Below are 15849 nucleotides of genomic sequence, written 5' to 3'. Positions count from 1 at the left end.
ATTTTTCTATGGGGTGTTAAGGGGTGGGCCATGATCACCTTTACATGAAAATAAGTGTCCCTCTTGTTATCTATTCATGTTTATATGTCTTGTGTGATAGTTCATTCTAATAGGGTTCAACATGAGGATAAGTGGGTTTACATTTTGAACTCCATAAATGTGATTAGATAAATGTGTTGGTGAAATAATAAATGCGACAAGAGAAATTGAGAAAGTACAAGGAGTTGATATTTAAAATTTTGAATGGAAGTTGTTATCATATATGGAGTTGTACTAAAGGATTTTCCCACGATGGAATTTCGAAGATGAAGGGACAAGAACAACTTGAAACGAGGGCCTTTCAAGCATGGGATGGGGGTATGGCTATTTAATGATGGAAATACATTCTTAATTAAGTCAAAAAGTTCTAGGAAACAATAATTCCCTACCAAGTGTAATTTGTTCATAATTGACTTAGAGAGATAGACTCTCATTTAAGGTAGCTCTCTATCCTTTCTCTAACTCTTCTGGATTTTTCCCTATGTTTAGTAATTGGCTTGGGGTAAGGAAGGTTGTTTATTCCCTGCTCCTTAGGGGTTATGAAAGTATCCCTTGTTCTCTGAGGTCTTATTAGGGATTTTTAGTTTGGTCTCCTTTCTCTTTGGTTAAACCTACTTTCATTGTTGTTTTGGTTGAGGAGGGTTTAGTTTTTCTACTAACCTGTCTATTCTAACTAGGATGAAATGAAGTGTGGCCAATTCTAGGAGCAGGAGAAGCAAAAAACACTAGGACTACCCCTCAAGGGCTTTAGGCTCTAAGAATCCAAAGCATATGTGTAGAGCTAAGAAAGAGGCCATGACAACAAAGAGGATTTTCTATGAAAGGTGCCCTTGGTTAGCCAAGGTGGAAATTAAAGATTGGAAAAATCAATGAAGGTAAAAAAAGAAAAAAACTACACTGATAATCAAATTCCAGAAGAATTAAAGAGATAAATTGTAATAAACCAATAAATCAATCTATTGAAAACACTAACACCAACACATACTACTTTATTAAATATATATATATAACCTCAGAGACGTAACTCCACCAAAGAATATTGCAATCATTTTTACATAATGTAAACATATACCTATGTTTTTAACTTTAAAATTCCTAAAACAACTCAATCTAATTGGGTTGAAAGATACCCTGGATCACATCTTTCTCATTTGAAAGTAATCACACTTATGTGGAAAGTTGAAGGGTAATCACACTTATGTGGAAAGTTGAAGGGTGAGGGCCACTACAAGAGTCAAAGCCAAGCATTGATTTAACTAGCATTGGAAAAGTATCACTCACATATTCCTAAGTCACTGCCTTACAATGGATGCCACCCATAAAACGCCTTGGAAAACAACAAGGCCTTAATGCCTTTAGAATATCAAGAACTTTGTTCTCCCTTTTTGGGACCAGTTGCCCTAAGGAATATCAAGGTTAACGATTTCCACGGTTCACATGTCAAAGGTGTTGGAGCCCAAGAGTTGTAGATAGACATCGACACTATATCATATACTATAAATTTATTTTAAATATAGATGTGCAGTGCATCATTATAGTATTAAATTAACTGGCCAAAAAAATCATTAAAGTATTAAATTATAATTATAAATTTATTTTAATGTAAATGTTAAAAAAAACCATCAATTTATTTTATTTTAAATGAATAAGCGTTAAAAGAATTTAAAGGGAAAAAATATAAATATATTGATATTGAATAGAGAAATTTATATTAATTAATTTTATTATTTTAAAATTTTATATATTTTATTTTAATTTATTAATATTTTAAATATTATATATTTATCTAAATCAGACATAGAAATTGTTATTTTTTTAAATTAATATTTATTTATTTATTTTATATAAAATCAATTACAAGGAATATATATAGAGGTAAATATTATTATATTAAGATATTAGAGGTGTTGATTAGTTGATAATAAAATATATTATAAAGATATTTTTGGTGAAGTTGTTAGTTTAAAATTTAACTAGCCGTATGTACTACGATTAGGGTTTTGTGGACACACTTAAAAGTTACAGTGGTAATAGAAAAAATCGACCTCGTGTCATGTAAGTACGAGCTTGCTCTAGTTGTTGATTCCACCAATTAAAAAAGAAAAAAAGATGTCATATTCTCAACAATGAATTTCTTTGTACTATTTTATTTTTCAAAAAAAGAGGAAGAAGGACATGAATCAAACAAAGCTCACAAATTAGAAAATGAAAGCAATCAAATAAGCCCTTTAATAAATCAAGCAAGACAATCAATAGTGTTAAAATCTCTTTGATTTATTGGCCTTTCTTCTTATTAAATTATGTAACAACAAAAAAAAAAACATGGCAATAATATGTATGACTTGGAAACTTTCTTCAACAAAATGGTCCTGAGAGGTGAAAAGGGTCTTCAACAAAATGTTAGAGGCATGAAACACTAAAATGGTACCATGTTGTAGATGATCAATTGCAACCCTCCAGTTGGGGTCTTGAGCAACTATCCCTTATCTAGCTACCAGTGCTTGGATAATCTGCTCTTGAATGCTGATCTGAAGCATCTTGACCCTTGATAGGATTGTGTGTGGGAGGAAAGCGCTAGAAGGATATATGTGGTTGATTTAACTCATAATAAATTGTTGTATGGGAGTAATTGAAGGAGGATGGTCATCTCGCCATGCCCCTTTAATTTTTTAAAGGATTAGTTACCCATTCCACCTACAATAATGATGATGGATCCATGTGGGCATGAATAAAACTACATAAACTTGTCTTTTCTTGCAATGATTTATAAAAGAGATTTTGCAAATTCTTGGCCAAAATATTATGCAAAAAGGCATCACGAGCAACTTTATATGGTTATTGTTTGGTCAATTTAGTGTGTCCTAAATTGCTATTTAAAATGTCAATTCGGGAGTCGTAAACTGCTGAAGTGAAGTGCATTGTATATGCAAGATAACCGATTTCTTAGTTCTTTGTCGTTTTTGAGTTTTTGGTTTGTTTTTGGGTTTATCTTCTGTGGATTCCCTAGTGTGAGATGGCAAAATTGAAGGTCAAGTATGGATGGTAATGGTGATTTCTACAATGATTTTCCAAACTTTAAAGTTCTCAAAAATAAGGTTTCAAACTGGCTGTGATGAAATCAACTCTCAAAAGGAAATAAAAATCTACCAAAACAGTGAACTAGTGACAATGAAGCCCAGTATCCTTACTGCTGTATAAAAAGAAAATAAAAACTGAACTCAAAGCAATTCGAAGACTGAAAGCAAAGCAAACTAAATCACACTACTTCAACCCATATTCTGACCCTTCACCTTTTGACTCGCTCCGGCTATAGGAAGTAATCATAAACAAGCTGAGTAATATGATATCTAAATTGTAGGAAATGAAATTGCATAAAATGAAACTAAGATTTAACTACTCATTCATATTTCAATTCCTGAAAATGACATAAGTAATTTAATCACTAACTTGCAGGAAAGTAAACTAAGTCATACTACATTTAAGTAATATTCTGATTCTTCATTATTTGAGTCGCTTGGCTATAGGAAGGAAATCATAAACAAATGAGTAATATGATGTCTAAGTTGCAAAAAGTAAATAAGCAAAGCAAAATTGAAGGAAATGACAATGCTGAAATTAAAACTCAGTAAATGAATCAGCAGAAAGGACAAGATGATCTCATGTCATTAGTCATTAGAACTATGTAATTTTCCCGGGCTGCCTACAAGAACCTGAAAGAAAAATTCTGATCAGCTAGCAACCATGAGAAAGCATAAAAGAAAAGATGAACAGCAGTTAGTATAAATATCAGGAAATATGTACACAAGCAACTGATTATAAAAGCAGTAACATAATGAAAGAAAGCGAGAAACTATACAGTAGATACAGAGCCTTGGTGTACAGGGGCCCTCTGCAACCTCGGCCAGTCAATACTCAGTGACAAATTGAACTCAAGAATGTTGTCTTCTCATATATTAAAGTGCAGTAAAAACATAGAAATAGAGCACTGCACAGTGGGCTCGTAAACACAGTCAAGATTACATGTAAAAGCTAACTATCAAGCATATGATAACGCGTTATTTATAAGTGAAAATGCTATAACTGATTCCTAGATTCTACGTTGCCAAACAAACACGTAAATCTCCACGGCCTGAGATCTAGCGGTATGGTAATCATGACAAGTAAATCCATGGAGTGGTGGCTGCTCGATTTGGTTCACGGATTGATCCACAGGTGTTGGCACACCTCCGGAGATTGAGGATCTTGCCACGCAAAACTTCACGTGGGCAAAATAGAGCCGTGCCACTGCAAAACTCTTGGTTTGACCACTCCTTTGACCATCTTTGACCATGGCTGTTTGTGAGTGATTCGGCTGAACCAAGGGGACACGCTCCATGTACATGTCATTTCCAGCTTGCCCATGTGGCCGGATTCTCCATTGGACACCTGTAACATAGTCTTTAACAAAATGGCTGCGGAAACTTGAGCTGGTTGCGAAAAGTGACAAGTTTCCGCAACTAATTGAACAAAAATCTAAATCAAATAGCAGTCACAAACATAGTTAGGAAACCATTTTATAAGCTTTTTTTAGACTAATATGCAATGATTTGACAGCTTGGTGGATCAAGTAAATGGAAAAGAAGGCTGAAAAGGTATATAGGGAAGATGCAAGTTTGGGACTCAACAGTTATTCTTTTGGTTTCTTAATGGAGTTCTTTGATTTCCCCGAAGGTTTGGTGAAGAGGAACTCTTTAATATTCCCTACATAGTCATGTTTATGGCTATGAGGATAGTCAAATGCTAGACTAGCACCCAACATGGATAGTTTGGATCTCCTATATTTAGAAGCCACTTGTTACATAGTAGGGGAAGATTGAGGTTCTTCCTCTTGAAGAATCCCATCCCCTACTAGCACTAATTGTTGATAGCTACGCATTACGAGGCACCAAAAAAAAAATACGGGGTTCCCAAGCATCCTTCAACTATATATAAGTGACAATGGGAAGGTACAATTGTTATCTTCAAGCATGAGTGATAAACTTGACAAAGGTGAATCAATGATAAGTGATGAAAATTCCACTTAGTTAATTAGAAGATTCTCATTTGGAGCCTACAAGAAAGAATGCAACAAGCATACTAAAGTAGAAAAGGAGGTACTTAAGGATGTAGCCAAGCATTACCAACGGTGGATTCTTGCTAACATTAAAGCTAAGGTGGAAATAATTGAGTATAAGGTGAGGGAGAAACAAGGTTCTACCCCCTCTGAGGATGTTAATTCAAAACTCATGAACAAGATCCCTAAGCCAAGTTTTTCTTACAGTTGGTTGCTATGCAACAAAGTTATTCATAACACTTGGAATTCAAGTATTGAAACTTATGTGAAACACTCCATAGATTTTGAGGCACAAAAAAGTGAGACAAGACTCCCAAGCATCCTTCAATTATTTATAAGTGGCAAGGGAGACATACAATATTTATATCCAAGCATGAGTTGTAGGCTTTAAAAAGGTAAATTGATGATAGGTGATGAAAATTCTACTAAACCAATTAGAATATGCTCACTTGGAGTTTACAAGAAGGAACAAAACAAGTCTACTAAAGTAGAAAAGTATGTTAAAGACATACCCAAGCATTACAATAGGTGGCTTCTTTCTAACATTAAAGCTATGGTGGAAATACTTGAGTAGAAGATGAGGGAGAAATGAGCTTATATCCCCTCTAAGGATATCGATTCAAAACTCATGACTTGGATCCTTATGATGAGCTTTTCTTGTAGTAGGGACACCAAATAAATTAATCAAATTGACTTCTACTGGTAGATTAAATCCATTTTGGCACAAGTTATTGAAGAACATGGAACTTAGCAACATGTGATTATTGAGAAACTAGAGTTTTTGGAAAAGAAGTATGAAACCTGAGTAAAATCCCTCTAGCCTTATGGAAGCTATGGAGTAGGCACAACAACAAGATAATCAATCCCTTGTCATAAAGAAGCTTGTAAATATTGATATTGAATTCATTTGTATAGATAGAGTTTGAAGATGAGGGTTAGTTGTTATTTTGGTTTTTTATAGCCCTCTTTTTTTAATTATATGTTATGCTAAATAGAAACATATATGTACTCTTTATCAAAAGAATCAACGTGAATGTTCTATTCATTGTTTGTACCCTAGTTAGGGGCTTAGAACAACACATGGCATCAATGCATAAGCATACAAATATATTTTTTAGATTTATGAACATCACTGATATTTTTTTGACCCATTGTAGATATAGTTTCCCCTCTGACGGGATATAGTGGCAATTGGTTGTATCTTTTACTATATATTATTAATATGATTGTTCTGCTAACTTACAAAAAAAAACCATGATTGGAAAATAAGTGTTTCTTTGCAACATAAAGTAATTAAGCTAACATAGCCCCAAGGGTCGGCTCAAGTGGTCTAAAGCCAAATGTGTGATATTTTTGCCAATTGTTGTTGATCACGGGTTCGACTCTCTTCTATTCCCTTGGGTTGAGGCCCCGTAATTAGGGTCAACGGTTTGCTTGGTTTACCATCCACGTAATGTGGGGAATGACTTGGAGGTTTTTCGTGCTTTCATTCCAAGTTTAAAATTTAAAAAGAAAAACAAGAAGAAGAAGAAGCAGTAATTAAGCTAACACATGACTTATTACATATATATTTTTTTAACTAGGTCACTATATATAAATTAAAGGTCAAAAAGGTATATTGTGTAAGAAAAAATGTAAATTAGATTAGAAAAATGATAAGTGTATATGTAAGTTGCCATGCAGTTTGGGCCTAGAGTATGCCTAAAACTGGTTCTACTTGGCTAAGAGCTCGTCTTCCTCAAATGTAATAAAACAAGTTAATGACCCAACACCCAAAGACATATGAAAGGAGTGAAATATTGCCCCCTTATATATCACCAGTAGGTAATTCCAGGTGGCGTGGTTTTCCTTGAATAACAATGATGAGATAGCATGCATTTGGGGATAACAATTAATGATAGTTGTCCCCCTACTATTTTGGCAACTGAGTTATGATAGTTATGATAGGTTCTTTCTAATAATGTAATCCATCAAGTTTTTATTTACCAAAAAAAAACAGCACGGGGCTTGTTATTCCCCACCAAATTTCAAATCCCCTTAGATATGTATTTTCTTTTGGAGGTCATATTATCCTTGCATGCATGTTATTTCATGCAATTAAAAGTAAGTATGAATCTTGATAAACTTCGGAAAAATAAATACCCCCAGTTGTGACATCAAAGTTGAATGGTTACTTCTATGCATTGTAAGGCTCTCTACTTGATTATAATGTTGAATGTTGAAAGGAATTGCTTGCAAATGTTACCCAAAAGCACATAAAACAAACAACCCAATATCAATTAGGTTGTGGTATAATGATATATTTGTGGGAATCGACAACATCTAACTCGAATTCAAATCTCAATGCACCTTATTCTAACTATTTCTCAACTCCAATAACTCTCATACATATCCTCTTATGGAGTATATGGTTAAAAAGGAGATATGACTCATGAAACCAACTCCATAAACATGCATTAAGGGGTTATGCTTCAATATTCTCATGGACTATATTAAGCTCTGTCATAACATAAATGCTTTAAAAATCCATGAAGACCACATCACTAGCCTCAAGAACTAGTTGCATGACCTTAAAGTAAAATTTATGAAAATGAATTTCAATTTCACTCCCAATGATCCTAACTCGTGACAAATGGAGTTGTCAGGAGCTCCCTAATTCAATATATTCCCCGAGTATTAGTTATATGGAGAAATAAATCCAAGAAATTCAATTCCATTTGATATGTAATTCTTCCCAACACTAAATTTCTTCCTCATTAGGGCCACACCCTCTCAACCTTATCAATGTACAATTGGAAGAACCCCTTAGGGAAGAAAATGACTAGCAATTGCAAAGTCAAGCCTTGCCATGCCAACATCATGTAAATGCACTACTATTGACCCAATGAACAACTAAGATATTGATGAATAACATTTTTCCATATATATATATATATATATATATATATATATATATATATATAGATATATATATATAACTCTCTTATTCAACTCTAACCAGTAATTTTCTTGGAATGAATAACTATGTTTTCCTCTGGGCAATAAGCTCATTATGATGTATTTTCTTAGTGATCGCATGTTGCCTATTGTATATTAATAAATTTGTTTCCAATTCCATTTTTAAAATAAAAATATATATTCTCCACTTTGAAAAATAAATATACAGTTTAAAAAATCAGATTTTTACAATAACACTATTGGATATTTTATTTAATTAAATACTATCATATTTGATTTTTTTAAAGAAAAAGAATAAAAAAATGTTTTAGTATCAAAGCTTATTCAATGAAATCAAATCTTAATCAACCTTCCTTAATGAACAATTAGGCCCCCAACAACTCTAGAAATAAAGGCAAAAAATCAATTTTTGAGCTGCACCTGAGCGCTGCCCCTCCGCTCCTGCTCGACCTCTTCTTGAGGCCCACTCTTAGCGCACCCAACAATCTGCGCGTGAGCCCGCACTCCGCCGCCTAGATACCTGCGGGAGTGTCCGCGCGAGGCCCTTCTCCTCCCTACAGTCGGCCAGGCCATGGGGGTTTGAACTGCCCCTGCTCGCTTTTGGCAGGCTCCCTTTTGGACCAGCATTCATGGAGGTGTTGGGCACCCCCTAGGCCCCTTCTTCTCCTCCCCCGTCTATGATCTCTTCAGCTGAGGCTTTTAGCCGGCTTTTGGAAGGGCTCCCTAAGAAGAAGAATGTTGAAGCGGCGAAATTCGTCAAGAAACTTGATGATATTCCAGAGATCTCTCTTCCTCCGAAAACCCCGATTCAAGTTGCTCTATCCTTGTCTGAGCAAGCCCTCATCGGCCAGTTCACTGGTCTATGGCCATCCCCTAAATCCACAAAGAGCTGGGTCAAAAGAAATTGGTCGCCACTGATCAAAGAAAGTGTGACCTCATACTTTCTGGGGCGAGGATTCTTCCTCTTTGAATTCACCTCAAAAGATGACAAAGATCTGATTTTTCGAAATGTCCCTTACTTCATGGGCCCCCAGAGTTTGTACCTGAATAAATGGACTCCTGACTTCGATCTAGCAGTAGATGTGCCCAAAGCTGTCCCGGTGTGGGTTAGGCTTCCAAATCTCCCAGTTCATTGCTGGAACTGGGATTCTTTGATGCACATCGGAAATGCCTTGGGGAAATTCATAGATCGAGCGAACAACAAGGACCAATATGATTGCGCCAGGATCTGCGTTGAGGTGGATCTGGAGGTGGGACTCCCAGAGGCCATCAAAATCAAGGTTGGAAGCTGGATGCATGTGCAGAAACTCGACTATGAACAACTGCCCTTCAAATGTCAGAAATGCCAGGTTTATGGACACTTCGCCAGAAACTGCCCATCTGCCAATGAAGCGGTGCAAGGGAAGGAGGTCGGCTGGAATCAAGTTAAACGATCCAAAATTTCTTCCAAGACCCAGAAGCTGAGAGGCACTAGTGGCAAAGGTCCTCAGCAGGACCCTGCTCAACAGACCCAGCCCAAGGCCACCCCAGAGAACAGGTTCGACCCTCTCAGCTCCCAGCCAGAGGACACCCATGAAGTTGTAGTTCAAAAATTAGTGTCCCTAGATAAAGGTATCCTTCCCATCTTGGACACGGGTGTTGCAGAAAGCTCAAAAGGTACCCCCGTTGAAATCGAGGATGAGGATCAAGAATCGGAAGACTCGGAGGAGGAAGGAGAAATAGGAGATTCCCAAACCTCTGTAAGGAGATCTACAAGAGGGCACAAAACGAATCGGGAGAAAAGAGAGCACGAAATGTACAAGGACAAATTACAGGGCAGCCAACCAACTTTGGAGAAGTTGCTAGCAAAAAAGTCGAAGATGGCAAGAAACCAACATCAAGGCTCCAAGGGAGCCCAGCAAAGCAAAGGTAAATAATGAAAATAATCTCCTGGAACTATAGGGGTATGGGGAGAAAAATCAAAGAAGAGGCTATAAGAAATTTAATAAGAATAGAGGCTCCAGATATACTCCTTCTCCAGGAGACTAAGATGGAGGAATCAGACTTCCTCCATTTAAGTAAAAAACTTTGGAATAAGAGTAAAGCAACAGTTGTCTCAGCTCGAGGAGCCTCCGGAGGGTTGGGTACTCTTTGGAATGACAACAGGCTTTTGCTAGTGTCTGAGACTTCAAATATCCATTGATCGATGTTAAATATGCAGCATCTAACCACTAAAGAAATTTTTTGCCTCTTCAACGTTTATGTACCGGTCAATGCTAGAGAAAAAAGATCTGTTGGGATACAATAAGACAGCAAGCAGATCTGGGCAATCTGGAAAATGTCATCATAGCAGGTGACCTTAACATCACGCTGCACTCTTCAGAAAAGCGAGGAGGTTGCATGGTGCGAGATCCGGCAAGGGAATGGGCAGAGGATCTCATCCAAGACTGGGATCTGTTAGATATCAAGCCTGCCTCAGGTAAGTTCACATGGTCAAATAAAAGAATAGGCCCAAGTCATATTGCAGCAACGCTGGATAGATTTTTTGTGCAAATCTCCTTTCTTTTGCTTGGTTTAGACGCTAGTATGCATATTCTACCTAGTAGCACCTCAGACCATAAGCCTATAAAGCTCGATCTTCGAGCTCTCACTGATCTTGGCCCCATCCCTTTCAAGTTTAGTCCTCTGTGGATCAAGGAACCCAGCTTCTTGCAGATAGTCAAAGAAAGCTGGTCCCAACCTGTCACCGGATCTCCATTCTACATATGGGAAGAAAAACTCAGAAGATTGAAATCTGTCCTAAAGTGCTGGGCCAAAACTCTTTCTAACCCCACAGCCGAAAGAAAAAAGCTCCAAAGTCAGCTTGTCGACCACCATTTGCTCTCGGAAGAGGCACATGTGTCTAGAGAAATTCTAGATAAAGAGGTTCAACTCCAGCAGCAATACCATAAAGCCTACCTGGCCGAAGAGGAATCGTGGAGGATCAAATCTCGCTGTCTTTGGCTCAAAGCAGGAGACAGAAATTCTTCATTTTTTCACAAGCAAGCTCAAGCTAGAAAATGCTTCAACTCCATAGCTGAAATTAAAGAGGATGCTACCATCCATAAAGACTTTGCAAGCATCAAACAGGCAGCCTTCCTTCATTTCAAATGCCTGTACAGTGAAGAGGCGTATGTATCTCAGAACTATAGTCTGCTGGACGGTGTTCCCTCATCAATTTCTCCTGAGATGAATCACCAGCTAGAAACCAAAGTCACAATGGAAGAAGTCAAAAGCGCCCTCTTTGCTATGGACCCAGATAAAGCTCTAGGTCCTGATGGTTTTTCCGCCAGATTTCTCCAAACCTGCTGGCAAATCATGGGAAAAGACCTCTATAAAATGGTTCAAAATCACAAGCCTGTCAGAGAATAGGAGGAAGTACAAATTCCTTGTTCCTTGCTCTCATCCCCAAGGAAAAGGGCGCCAATTCCTTTAATAGATTTCGTCCCATCTCCCTTTGTAATACTAGTTATAAGCTGATCACCAAAATTATTGCTACCAGGCTGAAGCATATTCTCCCCAAAATCATTCCAGAGAACCAAGGGGGCTTTATACATGGAAGACAACTGGTGGACAACTTCATATTAGTTCAAGAGGCAATCTTGTCAAGTCAACAGCACAAAGAACCCTGAGATCTGCTCAGGTATTTGACACAAATAGAGGGCCCCTACTCCTTTATAGGGGTCACTCACTCATTCCGATGGGTGAGGACCGGCAGGGGCTCGACTGCTAAGGAGAGGGTATTTCCGGTCAGATTAGACCCTGAGAATCTTACCCACAGCTTCGCTCCTTTCCCCCCGAGGGTCAAGCAAGAAATTCCTCTCCCTTATGGTCGAGCCCTCTCCTTAACAGTCGAGCGTTCATTACCTCACCCTGCCGGGGGCATCCTCTCATGTTAGTCGAGCCATGTTGTAGCATCCTCTCCCTCTCCCTCTCAATGGTGGTGATGGCGGCCCTTAATGGTCGAGCGAGAAATCGATGGTGGCCTTATCAGTCGAGCCCCTGCCAGGTATGGCTATCAAACTGGATTTAGCAAATGCATTTGATCGTGTTAGACATAGTTTTCTCTTGAATGTGCTGAAAAAAATTGGTTTTGGGGAGAGCTTTATCAAATGGATCCGGGCTTGCATCGCGGAACTATGGATAGCTCCTCTAGTCAACGGTAGATCTGCTGGATTCTTTAAAGCTTCAAGAGGCTAAGACAGGGTTGTCCCCTGTCCCCTCTTCTGTTTGTTATTCAAGCTTCCGTGCTCAGCTTCCATCTAAATAAAAAATGCAAGATCAGGAGATTTCAGGGATTTCAATTGCGAGGGGGGTTCAAAGCATCAACCACGCCCTGTTTGCAGATGATACCCTGCTACTTGGCGCAGCTTCGACCCACTCTGCCATCAGATTCAAAGAGGCTCTTGATGTGTTCTGTATGGAGTCTGGAAGCAGTCTCAACAAGAGAAAGTGTCACATTTTCTGTTGGAATACATCGCCCTCACTACTAAATTCCATCGCCAGATGCTTAGGATTTGCTGCCTCCTCAGAATGGACCTCGTTCAAGTATCTGGGGTTCCCTATCTTTCTCAAGCGTGCCTACAGCAGGGATCGGCTTCCTCAGGTAGAAAAATTCAAATCCAAACTCCATGCATGGGGATTTAATTGGCTATCTCAACAGCCTCCCTTTATTTCAGTTCTCAGTGCTTCTAGCTCCAATGGGCATCCTTCAGAAAATGGATCAACATATTAGAAACTTCTTTTGGAAGGGAGGTAAACTAAATGAGAGGAGATTCCCTCTTATTAAATGGGAGATTGTTCTCAAGCCATAGATGGAGGGAGGGCTTAACTTCAAGAAACTCTCTTTGCAGAACATTGCTATGGGAGCCAAGCTCCTCTGGAGAATTATAGCGCCCAAGCCTGGCTGGGCTCAGCTAGTGCTTTGGAGAAAATATTTCAGTGGCGAGAGGTTTAGATGCTTGGATGGACCTCTTCCACAAGGCGTTTCGCCATTCGCTAGCCTCTGCTCCAAAGTTGCCTCGTTGATCTGATCCAAAGCTTACTGGATCCCTGGAAATGGGAAAAAAATAAACATATGGAATGACCGCATAATGGACCGCGAACCAATTGGTGACTGTCCAAACGTGAAGGCGTTGAGAAACTCGCTGACGACTGCTGGGAAAACCACACTGTGGGATATTTCTTTGTGGAATGGGACGCATTGGGCTGGCTGGAGCTTGAATGATTTGCCACTGGACCTCCTCCAGGACTCCATCCACCTCTGCGACTTGCTCAATGGGATGGCCCCCACGCACATACGTAGAAAAGACAGGCGAGGCTGGGGCGCTCTCTCGTCTGGCTTCACAGTTGCCCAGGGATATGCGCATCTGACCTCACTTCCAAACGTACCTCCTGATCTGGCTCCGTGGAAGGTTGTCTGGGACATCCCCTCGCTGCCCAAAATTGACATTTTCTACTGGCTACTTTGTCACAGAAAAATTCTAACCAAGGACAACCTTCAAAGGCATGGAATCTATGGCTCGTCCAAGTGCTCCCTGTGCAAAGCAAATGAGGAATGTACCACGCACCTCGTCCTAAAATGTGACTTCTCTACGCAGGTCTGGAGAGAGCTGATGGTCCATTGGAACCCCAAATTCGAGCTCCCTGCCTCCATAACAGAGTTATTCGCTACTTGGAAAAGCAGTTATCCCAATCCCCCCCCCCCAAAAAAAAAAACAAAGTGATCAAAGCGGCTTGGTCTTCTCTTCTCAAAATTTGCAGCTGGCAGATCTGGCTAGAGCGAAATAGCAGAATTTTCAGAAACGCCGAGCATGATGCCAAGGTGGTTGCGGCCAAGGTAAAGATCCAGTTAAAAGAATGCCTGGAGGACCAAAAAGATAACTCGAATCTCAGCCAGCTAGACATTGATTGAGGGACTTCCTTGAACCTGCAATTTTACCAAGTAGTCAGAAGTATGGTCTCTCAAGAGGATTGGCAAATAAGGGGAAAAAACAGGGAGGAATTTCAAGACTGGATCTCCAAGCAAAAGGAGCATTCTCTCTTCTTTGACGGAGCAGCAAAAGGAAATCCTGGCAATGTTGGGGCAGGAGGAGATATTAAAAACGTTGATGGCATATCGATCCACAACTATGCCTGGGGTCTGGGGATCAACTCCAGCATCCAAGCTGAAGCATTGGCCCTCTACCAAGGTCTCAAGTTACTCTTGAAGCTGGAAATCAAGGAGGCAAACATTTTTGGGGACTCCCAAGTGATCATAAAACTCATGGTGACCAACTCTACACCTTGGGACTTAAGATTAGCAAGGCTGATACAAAGAATCAGAAGAGTGGCAAAGCTGTTCCAAAATCTGAATTACTTTCATGTTCTGAGAGATAACAACAAAGAAGCAGATCGTGAAGCCAATAAAGCTGCACTTCTCTCCGCCGGGGCATTGATAAGAGACGGGGATGAAACATGGGATCCAATTCCATAACTCAACCCAGCTGATATGTTTTATTGTTTGATTTTAAATCAGTTTGTTTGTATATTCAAGCTTGGGCAAATCGCAGAAATAAACTACATTGCTGAACTCAAAAAGAGCTGGAAGGGGAATACAAGCTCCATAGTACCTCAGAAGGTCATTTCTACTTGGATCGGGCTCACCCCTATTGTAATCAGAAGGCTGGTATTTAGACCACTCAATTAATACAATCCATAACCGTTCTTGTGAAAAAAAAAAAAAGGTTATTCAAATTTAATAAGAAGGGAAATAACATATAAGATTGTATATTTTTTCGCTTAAAGCACAATGTTTGCAAAATAATGTGCATATTTATCTTTCTTTGACTTTTTAAAAATTCATATAGATTATTAAAATATAATAATATTTATAAATATTATATAGATTTAATATATTTTTATTTGGATAAATAAGAAAGAGTTATCTAAATTGTATTGATTTTTATTTTGTAAGAAAAATGGAAATATATAACTAACATAATTATATAAATTAAATGGTTGGTAAATACTACTATGTATAAATCCATGATAAGCACCAAAACATTTACATTATGATACATCTCAAATTGCTAGGATTAGAAAAGTCAAAGGAATTAATTAAATTATAATTACTTGTCTTCCTCTTTGTAAACTAAGTCACAACTAGGGGGGTGTGAACCTTGGATTTCTCAATTTTCACAGATTTCACGTTACTTCATTCACCAATTGAGCTGCCCCCTTGGGATATAATTAAATTATAAATTTATTTTAAAGTATTATTATCATTAATTAAATAATAATAATAATAAATAAATAAATAATGAGTTAAACATATATACATTTTAAAAACATATAACAAGATTATTAACTATGGAGATCCACTTCCACTTTACTTTGGATATTCTTAACCTATAAATAGGCATTGTTACAATATCATGGGTCAATACCATGGCTTATCAATGTATGACATTTGACATTTTTTTAATTAATCAATATAATTGCATGTATGTTTTGGAATAGAATTTTAATTTAATTATCCATAATCATTAGGTGGATAGTAGAGATTTAACCTCCACTAAATATTTTAGAATCTCATAGTAGTATGCGTAAATCAATGGTTGAGATTTATCTCTAAAGTAGTTATGTCATTTTTACCATTTTAATTAAATCGATTACTTAAAAAATTCATATGAACGTGTCATTTGAAATGAGTTATGACTTTTTGGGCATGTGGTATTGATAAGTCATGGTATTGACCGATG

The 15849-nt window shown here is 38.0% G+C and overlaps 1 protein-coding gene across 1 annotated transcript; it reads left to right on the top strand.

Moving 5' to 3' along the window:
* Nucleotides 1-8766: 8766 nt before the first annotated feature.
* LOC149242508 (uncharacterized) lies at nt 8767-11479 on the top strand. Its single transcript, XM_089370862.1, has 4 exons — nt 8767-9951; nt 10349-10547; nt 10647-10993; nt 11111-11479. The coding sequence occupies exons 1-4, from the start codon at nt 8767-8769 to the stop codon at nt 11477-11479; spliced, it is 2100 nt and encodes a 699-aa protein (XP_089226988.1).
* Nucleotides 11480-15849: the final 4370 nt, after the last annotated feature.

Source organism: Pinus tabuliformis, chromosome 8 (assembly GCF_031772625.1).
Source record: "Pinus tabuliformis cultivar Carrire ecotype Pingquan chromosome 8, CPIR1, whole genome shotgun sequence".
NCBI lineage: Eukaryota > Viridiplantae > Streptophyta > Pinopsida > Pinales > Pinaceae > Pinus > Pinus tabuliformis.
This window is presented reverse-complemented; position numbering and strand designations above follow the sequence as displayed.

Excerpts from the sequence above, each read along its gene's own strand:
- LOC149242508 (XM_089370862.1), top strand. The coding sequence starts at position 8,767 with ATGATCTCTTCAGCTGAGGCTTTTAGCCGGCTTTTGGAAGGGCTCCCT. Across the intron at positions 10,548-10,646 it reads AGATATCAAGCCTGCCTCAG|ACGCTAGTATGCATATTCTA; the intron begins GTAAGTTCACAT and ends TGCTTGGTTTAG. Across the intron at positions 10,994-11,110 it reads GAGAAATTCTAGATAAAGAG|CAAGCTCAAGCTAGAAAATG; the intron begins GTTCAACTCCAG and ends TTTTTTCACAAG.